General features: G+C 40.0%; 2 protein-coding genes across 7 annotated transcripts in view; both read left to right on the plus strand.

Annotated features, from left to right (window-relative positions):
* The window catches only part of slc7a1a (solute carrier family 7 member 1a), a 33,815-nt gene extending 28,126 nt beyond the window's left edge, over nucleotides 1-5,689 (plus strand). For 4 of the 5 annotated variants that reach the window (XM_040033153.1, XM_040033154.1, XM_040033155.1 and 1 more), the window contains 6 exons: nucleotides 1,365-1,504; nucleotides 3,100-3,202; nucleotides 3,475-3,653; nucleotides 3,946-4,097; nucleotides 4,207-4,315; nucleotides 4,683-5,689. In XM_040033153.1, coding sequence (XP_039889087.1) covers nucleotides 1,365-1,504; nucleotides 3,100-3,202; nucleotides 3,475-3,653; nucleotides 3,946-4,097; nucleotides 4,207-4,315; nucleotides 4,683-4,861 — 862 coding nt within the window. In that variant the 3' untranslated portion in view covers nucleotides 4,862-5,689. Of the gene's footprint in view, nucleotides 1-1,364; nucleotides 1,505-2,020; nucleotides 2,158-3,099; nucleotides 3,203-3,474; nucleotides 3,654-3,945; nucleotides 4,098-4,206; nucleotides 4,316-4,682 lie in introns of all 5 variants that reach the window. The other variant, XM_040033157.1, reaches the window with a different exon arrangement.
* A 3,763-nt stretch (nucleotides 5,690-9,452) lies between these two features.
* Nucleotides 9,453-22,205, plus strand: part of mtus2a (microtubule associated tumor suppressor candidate 2a) — a 42,886-nt gene continuing 30,133 nt past the window's right edge. Inside the window, exon 1 of one of the 2 annotated variants that reach the window (XM_040033162.1) lies at nucleotides 9,453-9,619. The gene's annotated coding sequence lies outside the window, so the exon portion shown is untranslated. The remainder of the gene's footprint in view (nucleotides 9,620-22,205) is intronic. The other variant, XM_040033163.1, reaches the window with a different exon arrangement.

Here is a 22,205-nt window from a genome sequence, read left to right on the forward strand (position 1 = left end):
GGCATGGGTGCAACAAACGGCTGAAAAAGAACATTTTGATATTATCTTAAATGGTTAATTGCTGCACGAAAGGCAATAGCCAGAAATCAATATTGGAAGCTCGTGTGCTTCGGCCCCTCAGGCAACACCGCATTAAAACCAGGCATGATTCACAAAGGTTAAAGCTCTATCATGCAGAGAAGAAACTATTTTTGAACATGATCTAGAAATGCTGTCTTCTCTGGGCCAAAGCTGTGGTCCAGTGAAATGCAATTTGAAATTACCTTAGGTAAACTTGAACACCGTGTCCTCTGGACTAGTGAGGAGAGAGACTATGCATGTTGTCATCGCTGTGTCCTAAAGTATGCATCTCTGATTTTAAGGGGATGCGTTAGTGCATTAGTACATTGGGGTTTTATAGTGACATATGCTGCATATCTCAGCAAGACTGTGTTAAACCACTTCTTGAAACACTTAGAACTGCATGGTTTCATAGTAGCAGAGGGTGCTCAAAGTCCAGACCTTTCACCAGCTGAAAAGATTTACATGAAATATTTTTTCTCCTATCATCACAAAAAGGTCGTGGTGGATGGCTGTCGCTCCCTGAGCCTGGTTCTGCCAGAGGGTTTCTTACTGTTAAAAGGGAGCTTTTCCTTCCCAGTGTCACCAAGTGCTTGCTGAAAGGTATTTGAGCAAGCACTTGGTAGTATTGTAAGGTCCATATCTTTCAGTATAAAGAGTCTTGAGGCACTGTTTTTATGAATTGGTGCTATAAAAATAAAATGAATTGAAAATAAACGTGTAGTGAAAAATACGATAAACAAGACCCAGGGCTGTTGAACAGCTCAAATCAGATAAGAGTGAGATAACATTCCTCTTTCAAAGGTTCAGCAGCTGATCTCCTCAGTTCTCGAATGTTTCGAGACTGTTGTTAAAAGAAGAGAGGATGCCACACAGTGGCAAACAACATGGCCCTTGTCCCATCTTTACTAAGACATATTAAATTCAACTAATATTAAATATAAAAATGAGCTAGTATCTTTGTTTTAATGGTACATTTTCTCAGTTTAAACATTGATTTTTTTCACGTTTTATTGTGAATAAAATATGGGTGCATAAGATCTGCAAAACATTGCATTAAATTGTTATTTACATATTACGAAGTTACATCACAAAGTGTTGCACGTGTGTTCCTAACTTAAAATGTATGCACAACATATTTAAGTATCTTGTGTTCTGTTTTTTTTTTTTTGTCTTACTCTGCTGTATCTATGTTGAATGTAATGCTCCTTGCATATGTGTGCTGTTGTCTTTGCTTATGCATGTTTCACATGGTTGCTCGTGTGGATACTTTATATTTTGGTACGCCCTTCCCCCCATGTTAGCTTGCTGGGTTGTCTGTACCCTGTTCCTCGTGTGATCATGGCTATGGCTGATGATGGGCTGTTATCAAAGTCCTTGGCCAGGGTCAACTCCTGCACCAAAACCCCACTAAATGCAACTTTTGTCGCTTCCTCTCTGGCAGGTGAGATACTAACATGCGTTAGCATTAAAAACTAATTATTAAGTGTTTTACATAGCCAGGTCTCTGTTTAGTTGGCTGAGGGAGTCAAGGTTATTGTGTCTATACTATAAGTCTTCCATTGTTTTTTCTATTGGGAAACTTGAGACATATTTTCTAACTTGCATCTTGAGAAGGAGATGTGCACCAGCACTAATCCAAACTAAACCGCATGGTACGTGGACTAAAACTGACAGTAACAGCATGTGCAAAACATGCAGTCATACAGGGGGCCAAATTTTACATGCTGACATCAGCGTATCCTTGTCCCAGCATGTTGTTCTTCAACAGTGTTGCCAGTCTGGCACGCTGCAGCATGTTCTTTAACCCCCAGATCTTTCCACCCACATCCGTCTACTTTCTCTGAATCTTCCCTTGGTACTCACTGACCTTTCCTAATTCTTCTTTCCCCCTTGTCCCTCACGTTACACCAAACCGCTGCCATCACAATATGATGCCCTCCCCCCACCTTTACCCCAGTCTGTTGGGTTCCATGTTCCCCCTACCTCGTATCATCCTTGCCATGGCGCAGGATGGTCTGCTCTTCTCCTTCTTGGCCAACATCAGCGAGAGAAAATCTCCCGTAACATCTACTGTTGCTGCCGGGGCTATAGCTGGTAAGATAAAGGGGGGCGTTAAATAAAAACGCAAATTCCTGTATTTGAGTAGAGGGACTTGAGAGAGGCAGTGATAGAAGGTCAGGTTTGAATTGAAGAGAAAAAGAACAAAGCAGAGACTTTTTGGTTTTTGAAAGATTAAGTTTCAAAACTTTTTATAACTTTTTTTTTAATAGAGGCAGCTCTTTTATCGATATCTGATTTTCCAACCTATGGGAATTTTTGCCACCTCCAGCCTATACTTTATCCATTCCCAACTGGGGCCCTTTTTAAAACTGAAAACATGCAAACCTTTAATCAAAACTTTAATCAACAGGTTTTTAATGATCTTTTCTTTTTTCTTTGTTTTGTTGAGATTGATTTACTATTAACTTCTTTCCTTTCTTAGCCACTGCTTCATTTTTTATCTTTCCCCACCAGTGACGTGATATGAGATTTTGTCCCATTTAAAAAATAGAACGGAAAAATAAGAGTGTCATATAAATGAAATGGAATGACTTTGCCGCCAGGTGGTTGCTGGTTTCTCTCCATAATGCTATTTTTGCCCTATACCCTAATACAGCACCCTAAGAAGATTGTAGTTGTGAAATTTCAAGTAAATTTTGAACTCATATAATTATATATTATACATTTTTTGTAGCAAAGATTTCTTTTGTGTGTGGTAAACCATTGGAACACCAGAGGGTCATGACCCACACTTTGGGAATCACTATTGTGAAAAGAATGTGTACATTCAAGCTAGCATCTTTATGAGGCTGTACTCAATGGCATCATTTGAGCTTATGATCAGCATACTTCTATGCTCACAGTAACTGTATAAGCATGCTGAATGTTAGACACATCTTAATTTATTCTTCTAAGACAAGTATGGAAAATAATTGATGGGATCAAACAAGCATTCTCACTTTAAATTTTTATTTTTTGTCTCCTTGTACTGTGAAGTTGTCATGGTGTTAATGTTCGAGCTGAAGGACCTGGTGGACCTGATGTCGATAGGGACGCTGCTAGCCTACACATTAGTGGCTGCCTGTATCCTGGTGCTCAGGTTGGTGAGAATATATCAGCTTGAAGAATTTACCTTGGACACGGTCTGAACATGTTTATAGTTGTTTATGCTAGCCAATAAAACTATTGGAAGCTATTTCAAACATACGCAGCATTGACATTGCTTATAAGCAGGTTCATTGTGTGCTAATGTTGCAGTGTGCATTACCAGCTTTATCACCGGTGCTAGCAACTATTTTAAGTGGCAGGAACACAGAGTACAACTGCTATGTCTGAACACTTCATTATGGGTGTTTGTTCTTGTTGTTTCAGGTACCGGCCCAGCATGGGTTACCAGATTGTCAGTAGCCACGAGGAGATGGAGTTGAATGAGGGCAACATCCTGCCCGGTATGGAAGAGAGGCTCAGCTTCAAAACCTTGCTGTTCCCAGACAACTCCACACCATCCAAACTGTCAGGCTTCACTGTCAACGTCTGTGTCTTTCTCCTCGGTATGTTATTAAACCAGGACTGCCTTAAAATGGCAATAAAATCATACAAATAATGTAAGAAAATCAAGTATAAAGACCTTGTAAAGCACTTTAGTTTTAAATGTGCTGTAGAAATAACATTTATTTGCTTACTCAATAAAATGAAGGCGTTAGATCTTTGGTAAACAACCCAACAAGTGTGCTCGCCTTGAATGTAGGTGATGGATTTATTTCCAGCATCTTCACTGTTAAAAATCACATTGCACTTGTGAAGTATTACACATAAGATAATAACATTTCTTTCATTTCAAAGGAATGCTGATGCTGGCATTCAGTGTTCTGGCATCTTATGGAGATCTTGCTTCGTGGAACTTGGTAGCCCTCAGCGTCATCTTCATGATGTGTCTTTTCTTGGTCTTCATCATCTGGAGACAGCCCCAGAACCACACTAAACTCTCCTTCAAGGTTTGATTTAAGCCCTTTCAGCACTACCTCTGCCCCCCTGAGAGTTCACGCTTGCTAAGTTTTAATGGATACTGTTACGCTTTCTCCTTTTGTGGTATTTGTCTCCCAGGTGCCCATGCTGCCCTTCATTCCAGTGATCAGCATGTTTGTCAATATCTACCTGATGATGCAGCTTGAAGAACGCACTTGGGTTAAATTCTCAATCTGGATGGCCATAGGTAGTTACACTCCATCGTTCTTTTTTTAACTGCAAGAATTCTGCTCGCTACACTTACCTAGGATGACGCTGAAAAGTCTCACACACCCAGCTGACTATTTTACTTGCTTTAGCTGCTTGAAATGGGCTAGCTGCTATGACTTGACATTGCAATGTGTTCGCAGACCGATCTGAAACATTTGCAAAACATGAGTAAACATACTTTGTCAGTTGGTTGCGAAAATGTCGACGTTATTAAAAAGGTACATGTTTTTAGACTGAAAAGTTCAGCAGGTGTATTTGCATTGAAAAGCTACAAACTGCCAACAAAATAGCTTTTAAACTAATTATATCCTGCAAGTAAAGTTAAGTTCTTTTTGCCTTTCCAGGTTTCGCGATCTACTTCGGCTATGGTTTCCGTCACAGCACCCTGTTAGCTGCAGCTCATTCGACTCCGGACACAGAGATGATGGGCTTAGGGCTTAACCACAAGTCAGCATCACCAGAAAAGGAAGCCTTTCTGTCCAATGGCATTGATGTAAGGGAAGAGAATGATGGAGATTTGTAGGAATTTGCAAATCTCCATCATCAGATCACGCTGCTTCCAAGACATGCATCCTTGATAGCCAGCAGTCAGTCTGTGTCAGTTCACTGGCAGAACTTTCTTTTAGGGAAGGTAAAGATAAATACCTCATACCTAAAATTCACAAACTTCTGACTTACTTCTTCAGCTGCAGGGAGAACACAGCCATAACTGACATGTTCTGTATTTTGCAATAAGGTTCAGATTCAAGTGCCAATTATTACTTGACTATCAGGAATTAGGGCTTATGTTGGAGATACAGAATACATCATTGTCTTAAAGAGGTTGGGGGGGCATAGTCTCTGTTTCTTTTCATATTGGGTTGTACTTACGTCTACAACCTGTGACTGAGCCACATTTTTGACAGCAGGAATATGTACAAAAGCCAATGTGTGGGTGCCAGAAAGGTCTGCAATGATCAATGATGGATGGATTTTTGTTGTTGATGTTTGTTTGTTGTATCAAAAGTTCATCAGTTAGGTTCATGAGTCTTTGTTGGACAATGACACATTTTTTAGTGCTTTTGCCTCCATTCTGTACCAAGAGATTTTAAATCAAATGATCAAGATGTGAATCAAGGGAAGTGCAGACTTTAATTCAAAGTGTTTATACAGAGGTCTGAATTTAATTATCAGGGACAAAAAAAAACCTGGAGAAATTAACAAGGGTTGCTTTTAATAACTGGGCAAAAATCTTTTACAGTCAGTGATGGTCTGACATCCAGAAATTAGTTCAGTTTTTTCTTCTGAAAGTGTAAACTATCCTCTGTTGGCTTGATGTAACTGATATGGCCATTAAAGAACATAGCCTTTCTTTGCCTTGAGAAAGTTGCTTTTGCAGAATGTGTTTGGTCATTATCCAGTTTGCACTGTGAAGTGTCCATTGTACAACCGGGTTGAATTGGAACATAGAGTACAGCCCTGCATGCTTCACAGTTCATCCTGCTACTTATATCAGCAGCTGAATCGTCATCAGTAAACACTAGTAAACTGGTTCCACTGGCAGCCATACATACTCATGCCATAACACTGACTCCACCGTGTTTGACAGATGATGTGTTATGCTTTGGATCATGAGTTGTTTTTTTCCTGCTTCACTATCCTTTTCCCATTATTATTAGCTTCATCCATGCAGGTTCTTTTAGATATATTTCTGGCAAAGTCTAATCTGGCCTGTCTCTTGTTGAGTTTAACCAGGAGATTGAATCCTCTTTTAAAATGACTCGATTTCCATTCATGAAGGCAACTAACTACCTCCTAAAGAGTGTTCTTGACTTTCTTAACCAAGAAAGTCAAGAACACTCTGATAACGACTGTGTTTAGACCGTCCCCCCCATTCCATGCAAGGCCACCTGGGTTGGCCTGGGTTGGCTGGAAGACTGTTTACTTAGCCTGGCGGGGCGAAGGACACTGTCTCAGCTGAACTCTGGACACACACACACATACACTGATATGCACGCACTGATCCCCCCTCCCTTTCCAAACGCCTTCGATGCTTGTGTCCTACCGGGGAAGATGGCAGTCGACTGGACCAGCGCAGACATGCTGCAGGACCGGATGCGCTGTCTACACCGGCTCTCTCTTACCCTTTACCCGCCCCTGTTGCTTGTCTTGTGTTTCTATGGTGTACTGATATTCATGTGCTTTTTGTGCTGAGGTGTTTTTTCTGTTATCAAACTGTTCTCCCACTAGGAGCTCAGTCTGAGTGGAGTTTTTTTTCTCCTCCTCTTACCTCATGTTATGTATTTTCGTTGTTTTTTTCCTATCAGCCTACCTTTCTGACATGTCTCCCCAATGTGATGTTTGTGTAAAGTTGGTCAGAAGGTTCCTTTGTTAGTGCGCATGTGCCATTAGCGTGCTGCCTGCTGTTACCCTAATTTCCTTCAGGATTAATAAAGTATTCTGTTTCTGATTCTGATTCTGATTCTGAAAAGAATTCTGCGATCATCCACTTTAGTTTCTCCTGTAGTTTCCTACACTTTCTGGTGTTGCTCAGCTGCCCCCTGTGTCCCTTCTTGTAACAGATTATTGATTTGGCAGCTGTTTATTTTGGTTTATTTTTGATTTAAAATCCATCGTTGTGTGGTGGTCCACAAAGGCTAAATTACAAAAAAACAAACACAAATAAAGTGTGTCATTGTCCAAATACTTATGGACCTGAGTGTATGTGCAGAAGTCTTATCATCAGATAACACATGTAAGTATAAAATACAGGTTGGTATGAATACCTAAGTTTTCTAAAATCTCCCAGTTCTTATGTAACAATAGAAAGTATACTGTTCTAACATTGCTCCATTACAAGCTCTCACATTACACTTGGCTTATCTGTGACATAATTCTTCACTAACAGGAATCTGTGGTCAGGTCATTGTCTGGATGTATAAAAGCAGCTGCAGTTCGCTGTGCTTTACCGTTTCTATATGTGAAAATTTTTCATTGATGCCTTTTGAGGTCCAAAACTTGGTCCTCATGTTCAGTTGTGGTTTAACAGTACAGTTTTAATGCAGTGGTATGTTTGTTTATATCTTTGTTTTCTTAAGCAGCAATCATGAAACATTGTAAAGCAAAGATCTGCAACGCAGAATGTAATACACAAACTAATGTTCCAGGAGTGTAGACAACACTATTGCAAGTTGTTTAACTTGTGCGTTGTGTTAGCTCTCCCATTGGTAATGGCAGTAAATCTAACTTCTGAATCTTTGTACATGTTTAGGATGAAAGCAATGACAGTTTCAGATTTTCAGTTCATGTCCTCCAACTTTAAGTGACAGTGGGTTTTCACAGTGCTGGCTGCTGTATCTTTGCATTTGTGGTTTGTAGCATGTATTTTCTAATGCAAAATAAGAGAGGCCAAATTTTTACCACTTGTTTGTTTTTTCTAATCAAATGAAATGTCTCTTTTGAGGAAGTTATATGTCCGCCATTCATTTTACATGTTTTCTCCTGTTTATTGATGTGTTTTAATACCCATGCTGAATTTTTACAAATGTAATTGGATACTGTTTGGCTGAGTTTTACACCACTGTCATTAAAATATGTGACACACACAAACTGAACTTAATAAAATTTTGATTGTATGATCAAAATGACTGGCTTCATGTTTTATTCCTTTAAACATGGTTTTCGCTATCAAAATTATGCTTGCATTTTGAATGAAAGAAGCAGTGAAGCAGTGCATGATTGCTGGCATCGTTTCGACCACTTTTCAGTGCGTCTGTTTTTCGAAACATCTTGATATTGACCGGAGGCATAAAAATTTTAATCTACTTAGCAGTGGGTGATTATTTCGGATGAACTATATAGACAAAACTACACATTGCACCTGCAAGAGCTTTGATGACAAGAGTTCTAAATGTAGTTGACTTTTGTAGCTAGATGTAACAACTTCCACTCTCCTGGGAAAACTTTCTGCAAGAATGCGTTTGTGGAAAATTTTGGCCATTAATCCAAAAGAACATTTGTGAGGTCAGACACTGATGTTGGACATTTGAAGTTTTTCTGCTAGTTCATCCCAAAAGTGTTTAATGAGACTGAGGACAAGGCTCTGTGTTCGCCAGTCAAGTTCTTTCACAATAAACACATCCAACTATAAGAATCTCGCTTTGTGCAAAGCGGAAGCGGGATCTAAATACTGTGTTCCCTAAACCCTAAACTGTTCCCACAAAGACGGAAGCAGAGACTTGTCTAAAATGTCTTGATAACCTGAAGCATTAAGATATTCCTTCACTGGATCTAATGAGCCCAGGGCCAGCCGCAGGGAAGCTATAATTAGGGGTGTGGATACAATTGATTTCTTTAACTGTAGATGGCAGATCTTTAACTTTTCACACATATCATAGTTTCACTGCATTTGTAGTTCTTCAATTACAGTTTTATAGCCAAAGCACTTCCTGTAATTTTATAAAAGGAATTTAACTCAAAGGAATCTACATGTTGTGCCAAATCTCAGTATTTAGGAAAAAACTATGTATGGACCTACAACAGTATGAAAGAGATGAACATAAAATACTGAAATACAGGAAATGAGCAGTAAATTAAATATCCAATTCTAAAACAGTTTGGACGCTGTGTAAACTATAAATAAAAAACAGAATCTTTTATTCACAACTGAGATATTTTAAGTCATTTTGAATTTGATCGCAGCAGCAATGTCAGGCCCACTTGCCTGATTTAAAACCTTGGAAAATTTGTCATTTTCCAAAAACCTATGAACCTAATTGAATACACATCTTCACACACACACACACACACACACACACACACACACACACACACACACACACACACACACACACAAATCCTACACATATCCTGCTATTTTGGTACCAGTGTCAGTATGTAGACTCCATATGTCTGTAATGCTTAAATGACTTTTGAATTTATAGCACAGTAGGACTTGTAATTCAGCTTTTCAAAATCCAGTCGCGGTCATATTGGAATCCCACCACGTGGGAAGAGCTGCTTCCCACATGTTCCAGCAGAGGGCGCACATGTGTTAAAAAAGCCCGGCCGTCTGAGCAGAAGGATGCTCAGCCAGGTGTCGGCTGCAGCATCAGCACCGCTCCTCCTCCAGTTCCCTCCTCCTCCTGCTGTCCGCAGTACCTCTCTTTCTCTCTATCTCTCTCTCTCTCTGTGCGTCGTTTCTGGCAGCCAGGGAGAGTGGGGAGGGAGTGGAGAGACGCGCTGGCAACTCCTGCGTTTTCACCGACATTCTTCAATGAATCAGCAACAGAGAAAGCTGCAGGTAAGTCGCACGACTGTAAACACCCCGTGCTTATTTTGCTCGGAGGGCTAGCATTGATTTCCCGAAAAAGTGTCGCACTTATTTTGCTCGTAGGATTTCGGGTCTTGCTGCCGGACTCGGTTCGACCAGCACCATAAATACAGTTTGTTTTTGACTAGGCCCGCATCACGGCAATGTGCGAAGGAATTTAGCTCGACTCTACATATAAATAGCTTTAACCTCGAAGTTGAGCCACAGTGTTGGAGAGAAAGTGAGGTCAGAAGGAAGAGACGGTGCGATGGAGATGGATGGAGGAGGTCAAGTCTCTGTGGGTGTGTTGCTAATGATCCAGTATAGATTTTAGGATTTAAACCAGATCCACTGCACTGAGAGATGACATGGTCTTGAGTTTGAAGGATTTTGTTTTCATTTCTCGCCAAATGTTATTTATTGATGAGCTATTTTTTGTGCAGAGTGTATAGACTTCAAAAGCAAAGACTCTCACAGCTTTCTAATACATAACATATAATTCTTGTTAACTGATAGCTGAAAAGCTGCAATATTTTAAATTTCTTGTCGTGTTTGCCCGCTCAGGCTTAAGCTTTTTACCAGTGAAAGTGGACAAATGTACATTTATAATACAAAAGTTTGAAGTCTGATAGTATGATTAATAACTTTTCATTTCTAAGTCCACGAGTGACACTGCTGCACACTCATGCAAACACTAATTCTTCAGTATCTTGACTGCTTTCAAGGAATCCACGGCACAGAGGTTGTATTGATACTTCAGGTCCATTTGCAACACTTCCCATTTTCTCAGTCTCATTGTTGGAGACTTGAGACCTGACAAAAGAAAACAACAGATGGAACAATTAAAAGTGACTGAGGGATTTCACGCTGTTGTTTCAATTGACCGGTGTCGGATGATTGGATTGTCCTTGAGGCAGTTGGATGGCGGTGTCTTTGTTGTGGTGAATCCCCCTTTTTCAGCTGCTTGGCTGAAGTTCTTGTACTTTTTTCAAATCCGTTCTAGTTTGCAAGCGTTAAAGTTCAGAATTTGCCTGTACTACTGAAGTATGTAAACAATGTGCCTCTAATCTGACAGTTTCCATGTAAAAATAAGTGATGTTTTCAGCATTTATTGGAATTGTCTGCTGCCACTATTGATCTCAGTATCAGAGACTTCCCACATTTATGGATCTTCAAGTCCGTTTTGCTAAATCTCACCAATCCCTCCCGATCATGTTAACGTGGAGGCTGACACTGCATCAAAGCAGGAAAGCAGATCTTACGGCCTTGGCTGTACACTGACTGCTCTAGTTGCTGCTCTCGATGCTGATGCATGTGTGATTGATTCATTACATCTGACCTCTGCTAGGTCTGAAGAGCGATCAATTTATCAGATCTCTGCCAGAAATACCACTGCCGGCTGTGTGTTGTGCGTGTCTGACTTTGTGTGTTTTGTCTAAGCGTGAGGTTCCTATACCGTGTGTGTGTGTGTGTATGTATTTGTTTCTGTAGGTACAGAAAAGCCTATGAATGTAGCACACCAGTATGACCTTCAAGGTTATTTAATAGGACAGAACGGAGGAGAAGGAGGGGGAAGGAAGGGAGAGAGGGAGAAATTGAGATGGGAAGTGAACTGAAGCTGAGAAGGACACTAAAGTTGGTCAGTGTGCCTTTGAATAACATGTCACAAGTGCAAGGCTTTAATTATTTTGAAACATTTTTGTCTTTTTTTTTTTTAACATTTTTGCTTGGATGATTGTGGTCTACTAATAAATATAACAGCGGTTTCCCGATAGTGGTGAAATAGGTTTAATGTAAGAAAATGATAGAAAAGGTTGCAGTTATTTTAATAACACAATTGTAAGAATCCTCCACACTTTGGACACAAGACGCTCTGCACTTGCAAGTGCACGTACACACGCATGTGCCTTATGTGTGAACCGAGCATCAGCACACGCATTCTCGAATTCACGCTGCTTTTGTCTGGAAGGTGGCATTGAGCTTATTGTAGCTCCTCCCCTGCAGTCGCAGGCAAGACATTACAGGGTGAAAAGAGAGGCGCGCCTCCCCTCATGACACACAAACACACACACATACAGTTTTCCGTGTCCCACCAGGAGCAGACATGAAAGACCTGTGTCAGTCAGTTTAAGCGCTCACCTGATTTTGCTTTTTTTATTTTAAATGTATCTTATTTGTATATTTGTCTCATATTATTTTATTAAGCTACAGATGTTATTAAGAAACTTTATAGAATTGTGTCAGTGAACTTAAAAGCACGTGTGTGATAGAAAGAACCGCTGTAGTTATCCTTGGTTAGGTCTACCTCATTAATGTTTTATGAAACTTTTCAACAGTGTACATCTATGTTCTTTTTTTAGACTTACTCCCACCAAATAAAATCCACTCCCAGAACAGCAGCACAAGGGAATTCTTCTCCTGTGTTGTACTTTCTAGCTTTCCATTATTGAATGTATGAAAACTCTTAAAAAAAGGCCCCCCCCACACACACACACACACACACACACACACTTTTTGCATATCATTGCCCCTCCCAAAAAACCCTCATCTCGCCCTATTCTTTGCTCACCTCTCGCTGATCCTTGGGCAGCTCTCCCTCCCCCACACCCCAGGGGTTTACCACTTGCTCATTGCACATACGCTTGCACATTACAATACTAACCAGAATCCGTCACATCCCCGCTCCTTTGCACCCCCTCGGCACTCCGCAGCATCATTTTCTGTTTCTATATTCTCTCGAAATAAACACAAATGACTCAGCTCGTCTAAGTTGCTCTCAGCTTCTCTTTGTCTGGGCCGTCTCGCCTCTCCTGCTTTATGTCTGACTGTGTATGTCTGCGAGTCTTGGTGAGCTTGTGGCATCCTCACAGTCCCACGGAGAATTGCACTATCATTGCACCGCTTTGCATTTGAAATGAACTCCTCTTTGTCCCGCCTCATACAGTTTCGCACGGCCAGCTATGGAAGAGTTAACATTTTTTTTCCTGCGACAGGAGTGAGGCTAGTGGGTGGAGGGGCTTTACTAATAACAATGCGGTGGTGCTGCTACCAGCAGCCAGCATGGACAAACACCCTCTTTTCTGCTCTCCTTACCTCAATAAACCCTTGTCTGGACCTTTGCAAACACGAGTTTTAATGGCACGTAGTTGCTGCTTTTAACCTGATGGTTCAGGTTGAATATCCAGAAAGGACTCAGCTTTGTTGTCGTTTTTATTTATTTATTTTTTCCCTCATATTTCCTGCCTTTTTCTTTCATTTCATCTTAGGTCGGCTTTTGTTGCATTGGTCTTGCTTTTTATGTGCCCCATTCTTACATTAAAAAAAATGTCAAATGTAAAATTGTAGTTTAACCATGTAGATCACGTTGCACCATAAAGTTTATTATTATTGTCTGCCCTCACTTTATCCCAGTCCGGCATTACCGACTGCATAGCCTGGTGAAATAGACAGCGAAGCGGGACCGTGTCCGATTTAGTAGAGATTCATCCCGTGTTTTTGCATAAAAAGCAAGGCTAAAAAAAATAAATAAATAAGGAGATGGTAAATCCCATAAATAGATGTGTGCATGCATGCGGACCTTTTGTTTTGTTTTTGTTTTTTTAAGCCTCATTTCCCCCCCAGTTAGGAGCTGTTTCTTTGTCTGCCCCTGCTGCAGCGATAGTCACTGCCTGAGTGTGAGCTGTTGTGTGTGAAGGTGATTCTCGTGTTTGATGATCTTTCATTTCGCATGCACTCGGTGATCACCTTGGTGCTTTATGGGGTTTTTCGGATCAGAAGTCCTTTTGTTTTTGTTCTGCCTCCCGTGTTGGCAACAATGGGACAAACCTAGCGTGCGAACACGTTTTGATGGATGGATGTGCACGTGAACCCGTGCCAGCGTTTTACCGTTTTTCATTTGGTTTCACCTAATAAATCAAATTTCTGGCATATTGTGATCTGCTGCTGATTTCATAGCAGGCGCCAAACGCCGCCTGCCTGCCCGAAATAAGGGAATAAATCAGCTTTTATTGGAGATCATCTGATATTCTCATTCTCCCTTATTCACTCATATATGACCACCCACTATGACTCAAGATCCTGTAGAAATCCTGTTACCGATTCCCCTGCGATATAGACTTATTCCCCTCCCCCGGGGTACAAAAAGGTGTCCAACTGTAGGAGTAGAGTGGGGGGATGAGCTGAGAGGAAATCATTTGGGCAGATGTAGCCTGCTGATGTGCCATCTATAAGGATGAAAATGAGATTGATTACCTCACCCTGCCCTTATTAACTCTGTATTATTGGGATGAAAGAGAAGAGGGGAGCAAAAGAGACAGAGTTGTTGAGAAAGGCATAACACCAAAGAACTGAAGGGACATCGCTGAGCTCAGTGTTGTGAGCTAAATTGTGTCAGCGAGGCGACGCTGGTTGATGAGGAGTGTGTCTGTAAGCACAGCTATAAAGAAAATCGGTGCAAAACAACAATCAAGGAGCTGGAGAAGACTATTTCTGGTTATTTTTGCGCTCCTGTTTGCCTCGCTGTTTCTGTGTGATGGTAATCCCTTTGCTGTGTGCATACTGGGTTATTGCTCGGTTCACACATATAAACAGTCGAGCATACTTCAGTGAATCATCACTTGTGAAATTCTGTCTGCAGGCTATCTATTGTGTCTTGTGAAAATGGAGCGTTTGGCTTATTTCACTCCTATTTCTGTCTGTGTGGTTCGCAGACAGCGATGAGGTGGCGGTAGTGGGGTTGAAAAGGAAGGAATGGATGACTAATTCTTAGCTAATTTGTGAATAGGTTTTTTCGCTAAGCTTTATCCTGCTGGATGATTACGTTAAGGAATGCAATATAAAGACAACATCCTCCACCCCCACCAAATTAGCACAAATATGATAGTTTTTATGTCTTACATCTATCCACGGCTCTAGAACACGGCTTTTCACAAGTTCACACTCTCCAACATGTTCATTGTACAAGGACACACAAGGGTGATGTCATTGGTGATTAATTGCATGTATGCAAAGACACAGCATGGACTGAATTAGAGAGAGAGAGAAAAAAAGATTTTAAGGATAACCGCTCCACTGCATTTTAATGCAAATCTTGCACAATCCAATTTTCAAATGCGGGAACAATCAGGAGTCATAAATTATGTCGTCGCTTTGTCCATTTGAGTTTGTTCCCCTTTTGCTAATATTGCAATGTGATGGAATTTACATCTCAGCAGAGGTATGTGTGGATGAAAGAGCGATAGGGCATGGGGCAATGAATATATGTGTGTGTTCCTGGGTTTCCCCTTGGGACCACAGAGCTGTAAAACCTGTCTGCTCTCCAGTGGGGGAGGAGAGAAATAACGCAAAGTGCCAAAGACAAATGGCTTCTGTAATAGCCACATGTGCTGCTGGACCAGCAACAAAGACACTGAGGGGGAAGGCTCGTGTTGATGTGTCTACACAGGTGACTGCCTTTGTACTGTCACATGCGTTCATGCGATACAGAAAATGTAAACCAACTCAGCAACAGAAGAACAAAAAGATATGCCCATCAAATTTCCTTACTTGCTTTCAAAGAAGAATATATAAGATGCCGGGGCATATTCCTTTGAAATTTCATGTTTTTTTTATCTGGAAAAAATTCTTTGCGGCACTCAACTTTGATCCCCTGAATGAATCCAAGACTGGCAGCCCCTACCCTTCTTGAAATCTGTAAAACCCTCTCACATATTTTGGCTCATATTTTGACCTGAGAGGAAGTAGAGGACTGAAGAGAGGAGGCTGAATCTTCACCACTCTTACTATTGCAAGACATTAGTGTCTTTAGAGACACAGTTTTCTTCATCCAGTTAAAAAACAAAACACAGCATTCTCTCTATAAGTCAAATATTCATTAGAAATGCCTTATAGCAACATATTGAACAATTCAATTTGTAATTGTAAGTGAGAGGTTAGAACACAGTTAGATGGTTACTTTAATTTGAGCTCTACTGATGGAGTGGAGATTAAAAAAAAAAAAAAGCTGGTAGGTAGGCAAAACTAAAATAAAGAGTTGCTAATGTGGCCAGGAAATAGCTATTAGTGTGTCAAGTCAAGTACTTCCATTGTTTCATGTAGTACACGATCTACTGCATACTTAGTTGTGGAGTATGTGAATTTCAACAGGTTAATTTGGCCAGCTGTTGCACGTCTGAACTTCTACATCTTTCTGTGCCTCTGAGCACACATAAAATAACATTTTTCTACAGTCAAGATTAAAATTGACATACACGCAACATTAAACACCATTACACCAACATGACATGTGCTTTAGATGGCTGAAAAAAATCTCATTTAGCTATCGCTGACATCATCATTGATGCTATTATTGGCTGACATTGTTTGGAACCCTGTCTTTCCATTGCGTAGCCAAGAGTTAACTTTGTGACGTTTATGAGTACATCGTCAGTGTGCTCACTTCATGTAACAATCCTTGATTGAGTGAACAGCAGAGATGCACCGATCGACCAGTCAGGGAGTGGAACTGGACAAATTCCAGCATTCTCGTCCCAGACTGGTGACTGCCCGGTCAGCCTCACTCATGTGTAATTACAAGCTGGTCTGTTTCATGCCTGCACAACACAAGCGCAGGTTTCACAGGCAAACGGCCATGCACCCGCTCACAGCCGCACGCTAACACGTCATTAACGTGGAAGTTCTTCACTGTGAGTGAAGTCAAAGAGTAAAATACTTGCAACAGCAAAGCTAACCCTCACCCTGACTAAAAATGGCCATTTTAGTGATGTGGCTAAAGGTAAAGCTATGCAGATGTCAGAGCCAACCACAAGACAGCAGCCTCGGTATGAGCAAAAGATCAAAGCGGTTACAAGAAAAACTATGGAGACTAGTGAAAAAGAGAAAAAGGTTGATGTTCTTTTTTTATTGAGTGTATGTAAACATGCTAGAATAAATGGCATAATAAAATAAATAACATTTATTTTATTACAGAAATCTGTTTCATCGACTTTTTTTTTGTAATACGTCAGCTAAAGATTATTGTACAGGAAGCCCGTAACGTATTGGAGTCGAAGGAAAATTGTACGTTTTAATTTCTTTCATTATGAAAATCAGATTTTGCATTATTCATACAGTCAGTTTTAATGCTTAGGAAGAAAACTGACAAAAAAAATAGGCATCAGTGGGTCACACTTAGAAAAAAACTGAAGAAAATTGCAGTTGGTGCATTTCTAGTGAAGACACTTGTGTGAATACAGACTATTTGAGTCACAGCTTAGACAAACTGATTGGAGTGTAGATGCAGGTGTAAACGATCAAGGTTGAGCAGACACCAGTGTAGAAGAGAAGAATAGAAGCAAAGCAAGCAAAACAACAACTAGACACACAGGCTCCTACAGCCTGGCTTTGCTTTTGTCAGGAGATTTATTTATGTGTACCCACAGTCGAGAGATTAAAAACGAAAAAAACAACAACTCTCAGTTTCAGCGACATGACCAGTACCAATTAGTATTAAATCTTGTAACAGATTTTTGTTAACTGATTTGCTCTCTTGGGCTTTTATCAGTAAGTCGCTTCAGAAAAGGGGCTCTGTAGTGCATCCTATAGAGGGCCAAATGAGCACTAATTAGAACACTTGTGTGCTCCAGCAACAACTCTCTTTTCTGTATCTATTTGCATGTCTCATTTCTCTCACCTCAGGTCTGTGTCTCAGTCTCTCACCCACACAGACTCATTCCTGCTTGGAGACAAAAACGGAAGGTTAAGGAAAGCCTCCGTCTTTTCTTAACTCAACACCACTTTCGAGTTTCCTTGAGACCCCTGTCATGTATTGTTACCAACCTCTCGTCTTTCACCTTCTAAAAAGAACTTTCCGTCTTAAACGCAGCACTTCGTGGGATAGGAGCCCAGTGAAAAATATCACAAATACAAGTGTCACTCTCCAAATTTAAGCACTGCCAAGATATCCCCATATCACAGCCCACGCTCCCATCACTTAAGCTATGCACCTTTCCACCTTTTTGCAGGGATATGATTGCTCCTTCGCTCATTTATGTTTAGTACTGTGTGTATTTTGTACGTGCTGTGTGTGCTTGTGGCTGAGTGCGCCTCTAACAACAGTTGCGTGTAGGTGTGAGTTTACATGTGAAATTGATGCACAGTAGAATGCATAGGAATGTAAAAGCATAAAAGTGACCTTCAGATCTTTATTGTATGACTGACCTTTTTCACTTGTGGTAAATTCGAGCATGAGGAAATGTATTATCTGCATCCGATAACAGCTTTGTTGGGTTATGCCTACATCTATTATTTCCCAGATGAGCTCAGTCTGAATACTTAACTCAACATGTACATGTACAGTTAGGTGAAACAAAGCCTGCCTTTCTTCTTAACACCTAAATCTGAATGATGTGGCACAGATTACAATATTATCCTCAAGCAGCTTACCCTATTTATTCAATTTGGATAAAAGGAAAATAAATGTTAAAAAATACTATAGCATATATTTGTTCCCTAACTCCTCCTATATGTGTTAAACAATCTGGAAACTTACTATATAAACCTTTTATGATACCTGGATTGACTACATATATATATATATATATATTTAAAGTCAATCCAGGTATCATAAGTTTGTGATTCAATTTGGGTCACTCAAATCATTACAAATGAAATTTATATTATGTGTAGAGCTTATCAATGGCAATCTAACGTGTATGTTACATGTAAGTTGTCGCCTTTACATACGTTACCTGTACAATATTTTTGTAAATACATTTTGCTAAATAACTTTTACTGCAGTGTCGCTGGATTACAAATGTAAAAATAGGTGTTCATCAAACACTGACATTAATAGCGCTTGTAATGAATTACTTTGTCTTCTACAATGAGTATGTAGCTTCAAATAGGCAGAATGAATATATGTTTGTATTCATTTGTTTGGTCTTTCTGAACAGCAATTTTTGCCATTTCACTATATATGAAGATAAAGGGAATAACATTATAAATGAACATGCATGTATGTGTTTCTATATATACGTGTGGCGAGCAAGTGCAGACAGGCTTGGCTTGTATAATGTAAATAAGGGTTTGGCTGTGCCAGGAGTGCTTGTGGCAACTGTGCGTTTATAACTCATAACTACTCTTATATAATGCATAGTACCCTGTCCACTTAGTTTTTCTTATTTGCAGTTTTTCCTTTGCTCCGAGCTGGGTGATCAAAGAGATTTTTCATATTTGTTAGATTTTGTAATTGCATAATTCATATTCCTGCCAACCGACACGCCTTCAACCAACACTCCCTCGCATGTGATCTTCTTTACTTAGAGGATCTGAGCGTGTGTGACATCAAAATAGCCTAATAAGGAGGAAAGGCAGCTGAGGGTTTTTTTTTTCTTTTCATGTTTCAGATTTTTTTCTTTTTTTTTTTACTATCATCCACCAGTTTCTACTATTCTTTTTGATTCTATTATTTTTCATGTTATGATTAGAGTTTTGCTGGATTGTTTTCTGTTTTGGATTTTCTCAGTTAGGTGAAATGCAGCTTATTCTGGTTCAGCCACTGTGACCGAGCTCAGCATCCAGCCTCCTGAGAGTGCTGTCATCAGCACAAGCTGCAGCACTACATCAGTGCCAAAATTGATCTGCCACACATGTCTTCTCAGGGAATTCTCTCACCCTGTAGCACAGCTCTCTGCCACTTTCCTTCCCTCCTATCGGTCTCTGTCCCCGCCTCTGTGTGAGCAATTAGCTAATTATTTGATTGTTTGCGCCAATCAAGGGTAAATATGAGCAGGGTACACACAGGCAGAGGGGAGCAGACATTGTGTGGATTATCCTCCATGTTCTGTTTGTCAGGCACAATGAATTTCCATGTGTTCCCATTGTGTGTGTGTGGGGGGGGGATGTTTACTTTACCACAATCTCAATAAAAGACTTGGGTTTTTAGATTTTATAACGGAAATTCTTTTAAAAAATGACCTCATTTTAGTTTGCTAAAGCCAACTTTTATTGCTTTTATTTATTTATGCTTTAAAAAAAAATAGAATATTAGGTTAACTTTGATGGTATCTCCAAATTACTTCTAAGAAAACCTGTAGGAAATTGAACTTACATGTGAATCTTTCCCCTGTCCTTTACATTTAGAGAGAATTTAGCTCTCTAGGTTTTGTGGAATATCAAACGTGCCACAGGCAGTGAGAGCTGTCACGGGGCACGTGGAAAAGCCACTCGCTAATGAGAACAGACACCCCTGCTGCACATAAAATTAGAAGGTGGGAGAGCTATTCATACTTTGCTACTCAAACATTCAGTGTGATGGTTTAAGACATATATTTTACTTCATTCTTTGACTGCACAGACAGATGAATTGATCCAGACAGTTTTGACAGCAGTTGATTGAAATCTGACGCTTGTTTTGTATGAATTTTCTCTATGATGCAGGAAACAGGCCTACAGAACAAGTGAGCAAAAGATGCTCTCCCTGAAGGGCAAAGGAGCTGAAACCATTAATATTCAATGGTTTTAATGCTTCTGGTTCAAGGCAGAAAGAGAATTCCTCGTAGAGCTCTCGTATAATTATGGAGAAATTTAAGGAGACAGCCGGAAGTGTTTATTTCGAGAGCGTTTGAGTGTGCGTGTTTTATACCGCATGTTTAACTCATCTTGTAATATGATATGTAGTAATATGTTTCAGCTCTATGGCCTCATTTGTGCATTAAAGGCTAACGCAAGTATTTAAAACACAGTTTTAGAGACTGCAGATTTTAAATGCAGCAGGACATGCCGTTGTTGTGTACACTCCAATCATGCCATTAACTACATCCACCCGCTACAGAAAACATGCTGAGAGGAGAGTGGAAACCCTCCTGTAGTGATCAGACATACCGCATGGATTTATCCCTTCTGAACTGCTCTTTCTGGTCCTCGCCATTAACGACCCCTGCACCTAATTTTCATCTTTTTCATGTTAGGATGATGCCTGCCTTTGAACATATTGGAGACACTGCTTGCTTGTGTTATACGTTCTATAATAACTTAATGATCGGAAAAGCTTTTATTACAAGTCTTTTCACCCAGTTCTCATCTTGCTTTCTATTTCACATTGTCTCTTGAGGAAAAAAAAGCTCATTACAAATCACTTCTCACCCTTTCCGCCTTCCTCCTACTTGCCTTCATCAACCATCCCCAGGGTGATTCCTTCACTTACATGAAAACACGCTGTACTTCTCTCTTCACATATCTCTCATGACTAAAGTGAACATCTACAGTAACTGTCCCTGTACTCTTGCTGATCACAGTAAGAACATTGCTATTACCTCAGTGATGCGCTTTATGGATGCTGTTTTGCATAAAATAACTGGTTTTCAAAATAGTGAAACAAAGATTTTGGTGCTCAATTCAGTGAAACAGGCAATGTTTAGCCTCAAAATACACATAAAATACCTAATGTAAAAGACCCATTATACAGAATTAGTTAAATTTTATGTAAATTATCGATTCAAAATGCATCTGTCGCTTCAGTGTCGCAGGTGGATATTGATTTTAACTAATTATACATAGCTGGGTAGTGTTATCTGTTAGCTTATTGTTGAGCTGAAATATAATTATTTCAGCATATTAGAAAATAGAGTACAAAATGCAACACTTGCATCCAAAAGATACTGGCGTAGCAGCCCTAGACAAATGAACGTAACACTGTTCTTAGGTGAAGTACTTACTTAGTTTCACCACCTCTGGACATGTCTCTGCTCTTTCTCTCTTGTAGGGCAGCCGTCCCCAACCTTTTTTGGGCCACGGACCGGTTTATGTCCGACAATATTTTCACGGACCGGCCTTTAACGTGTTACATTTTCAAGACCTGCACCAAAAAAAAGAAGATTTATTCATAACACACGGGAAAAGTCCCGTGGAAACCAAGTTAACAATAAAAACGATTAAAAAATAAAGATGAAAACCATCAATTTCGCCTCCGAGCCTCAACTCTCGTGGCCCGGTACCAAACAACTCACAGATTGGTATCGGTGCCCCGGGTGTTGTAGGGGACCTGTTCACTTCATGTATGTAGCCAAATTGGTGTAGCCATTAATGGTTATGATGAATTGGAGCTCATTATTCAAAATAAATAATAATTTACACTTGCTGAACAGTATAGGACTTTCAAATATTTTGTGATTTAAAAATCAGATATATGGACCATTACTTTTTCTTTCAGACACACAAAACATAAATAGATGTGACAATGCAGTTTGAGAATAGTCTTGTTTTGTTGTAACAACAAGTCATTGCATTGCATTATATACATTACATGTACTCATTTATGCTCTGCCTGACTTAGATCACTTGGCTGTTTGTAGGTTCCAAATTGCTGCAACAGGGGAGTTGCAGTGTGCTCTGTGGAGAACAAACTGTGCAACGTCAGCACAATAACATGGTTGAACGGTGTTTCTCCTGCATCTTCTTTACTTTTTACATTTTCATTTATTGCCTATTTTAAAAACCGACTCCAATAAACTGGAGCTGCCAGTATGTCGCGCTTTACTTACAAAGAACCTAATTTTGCCAATATCAATCGCACCAGTTTCCAAATGATTCGCTTATAAGG

Source organism: Simochromis diagramma, unplaced genomic scaffold (genome assembly GCF_900408965.1).
Source record: "Simochromis diagramma unplaced genomic scaffold, fSimDia1.1 OVJJ01000216.1, whole genome shotgun sequence".
NCBI lineage: Eukaryota > Metazoa > Chordata > Actinopteri > Cichliformes > Cichlidae > Simochromis > Simochromis diagramma.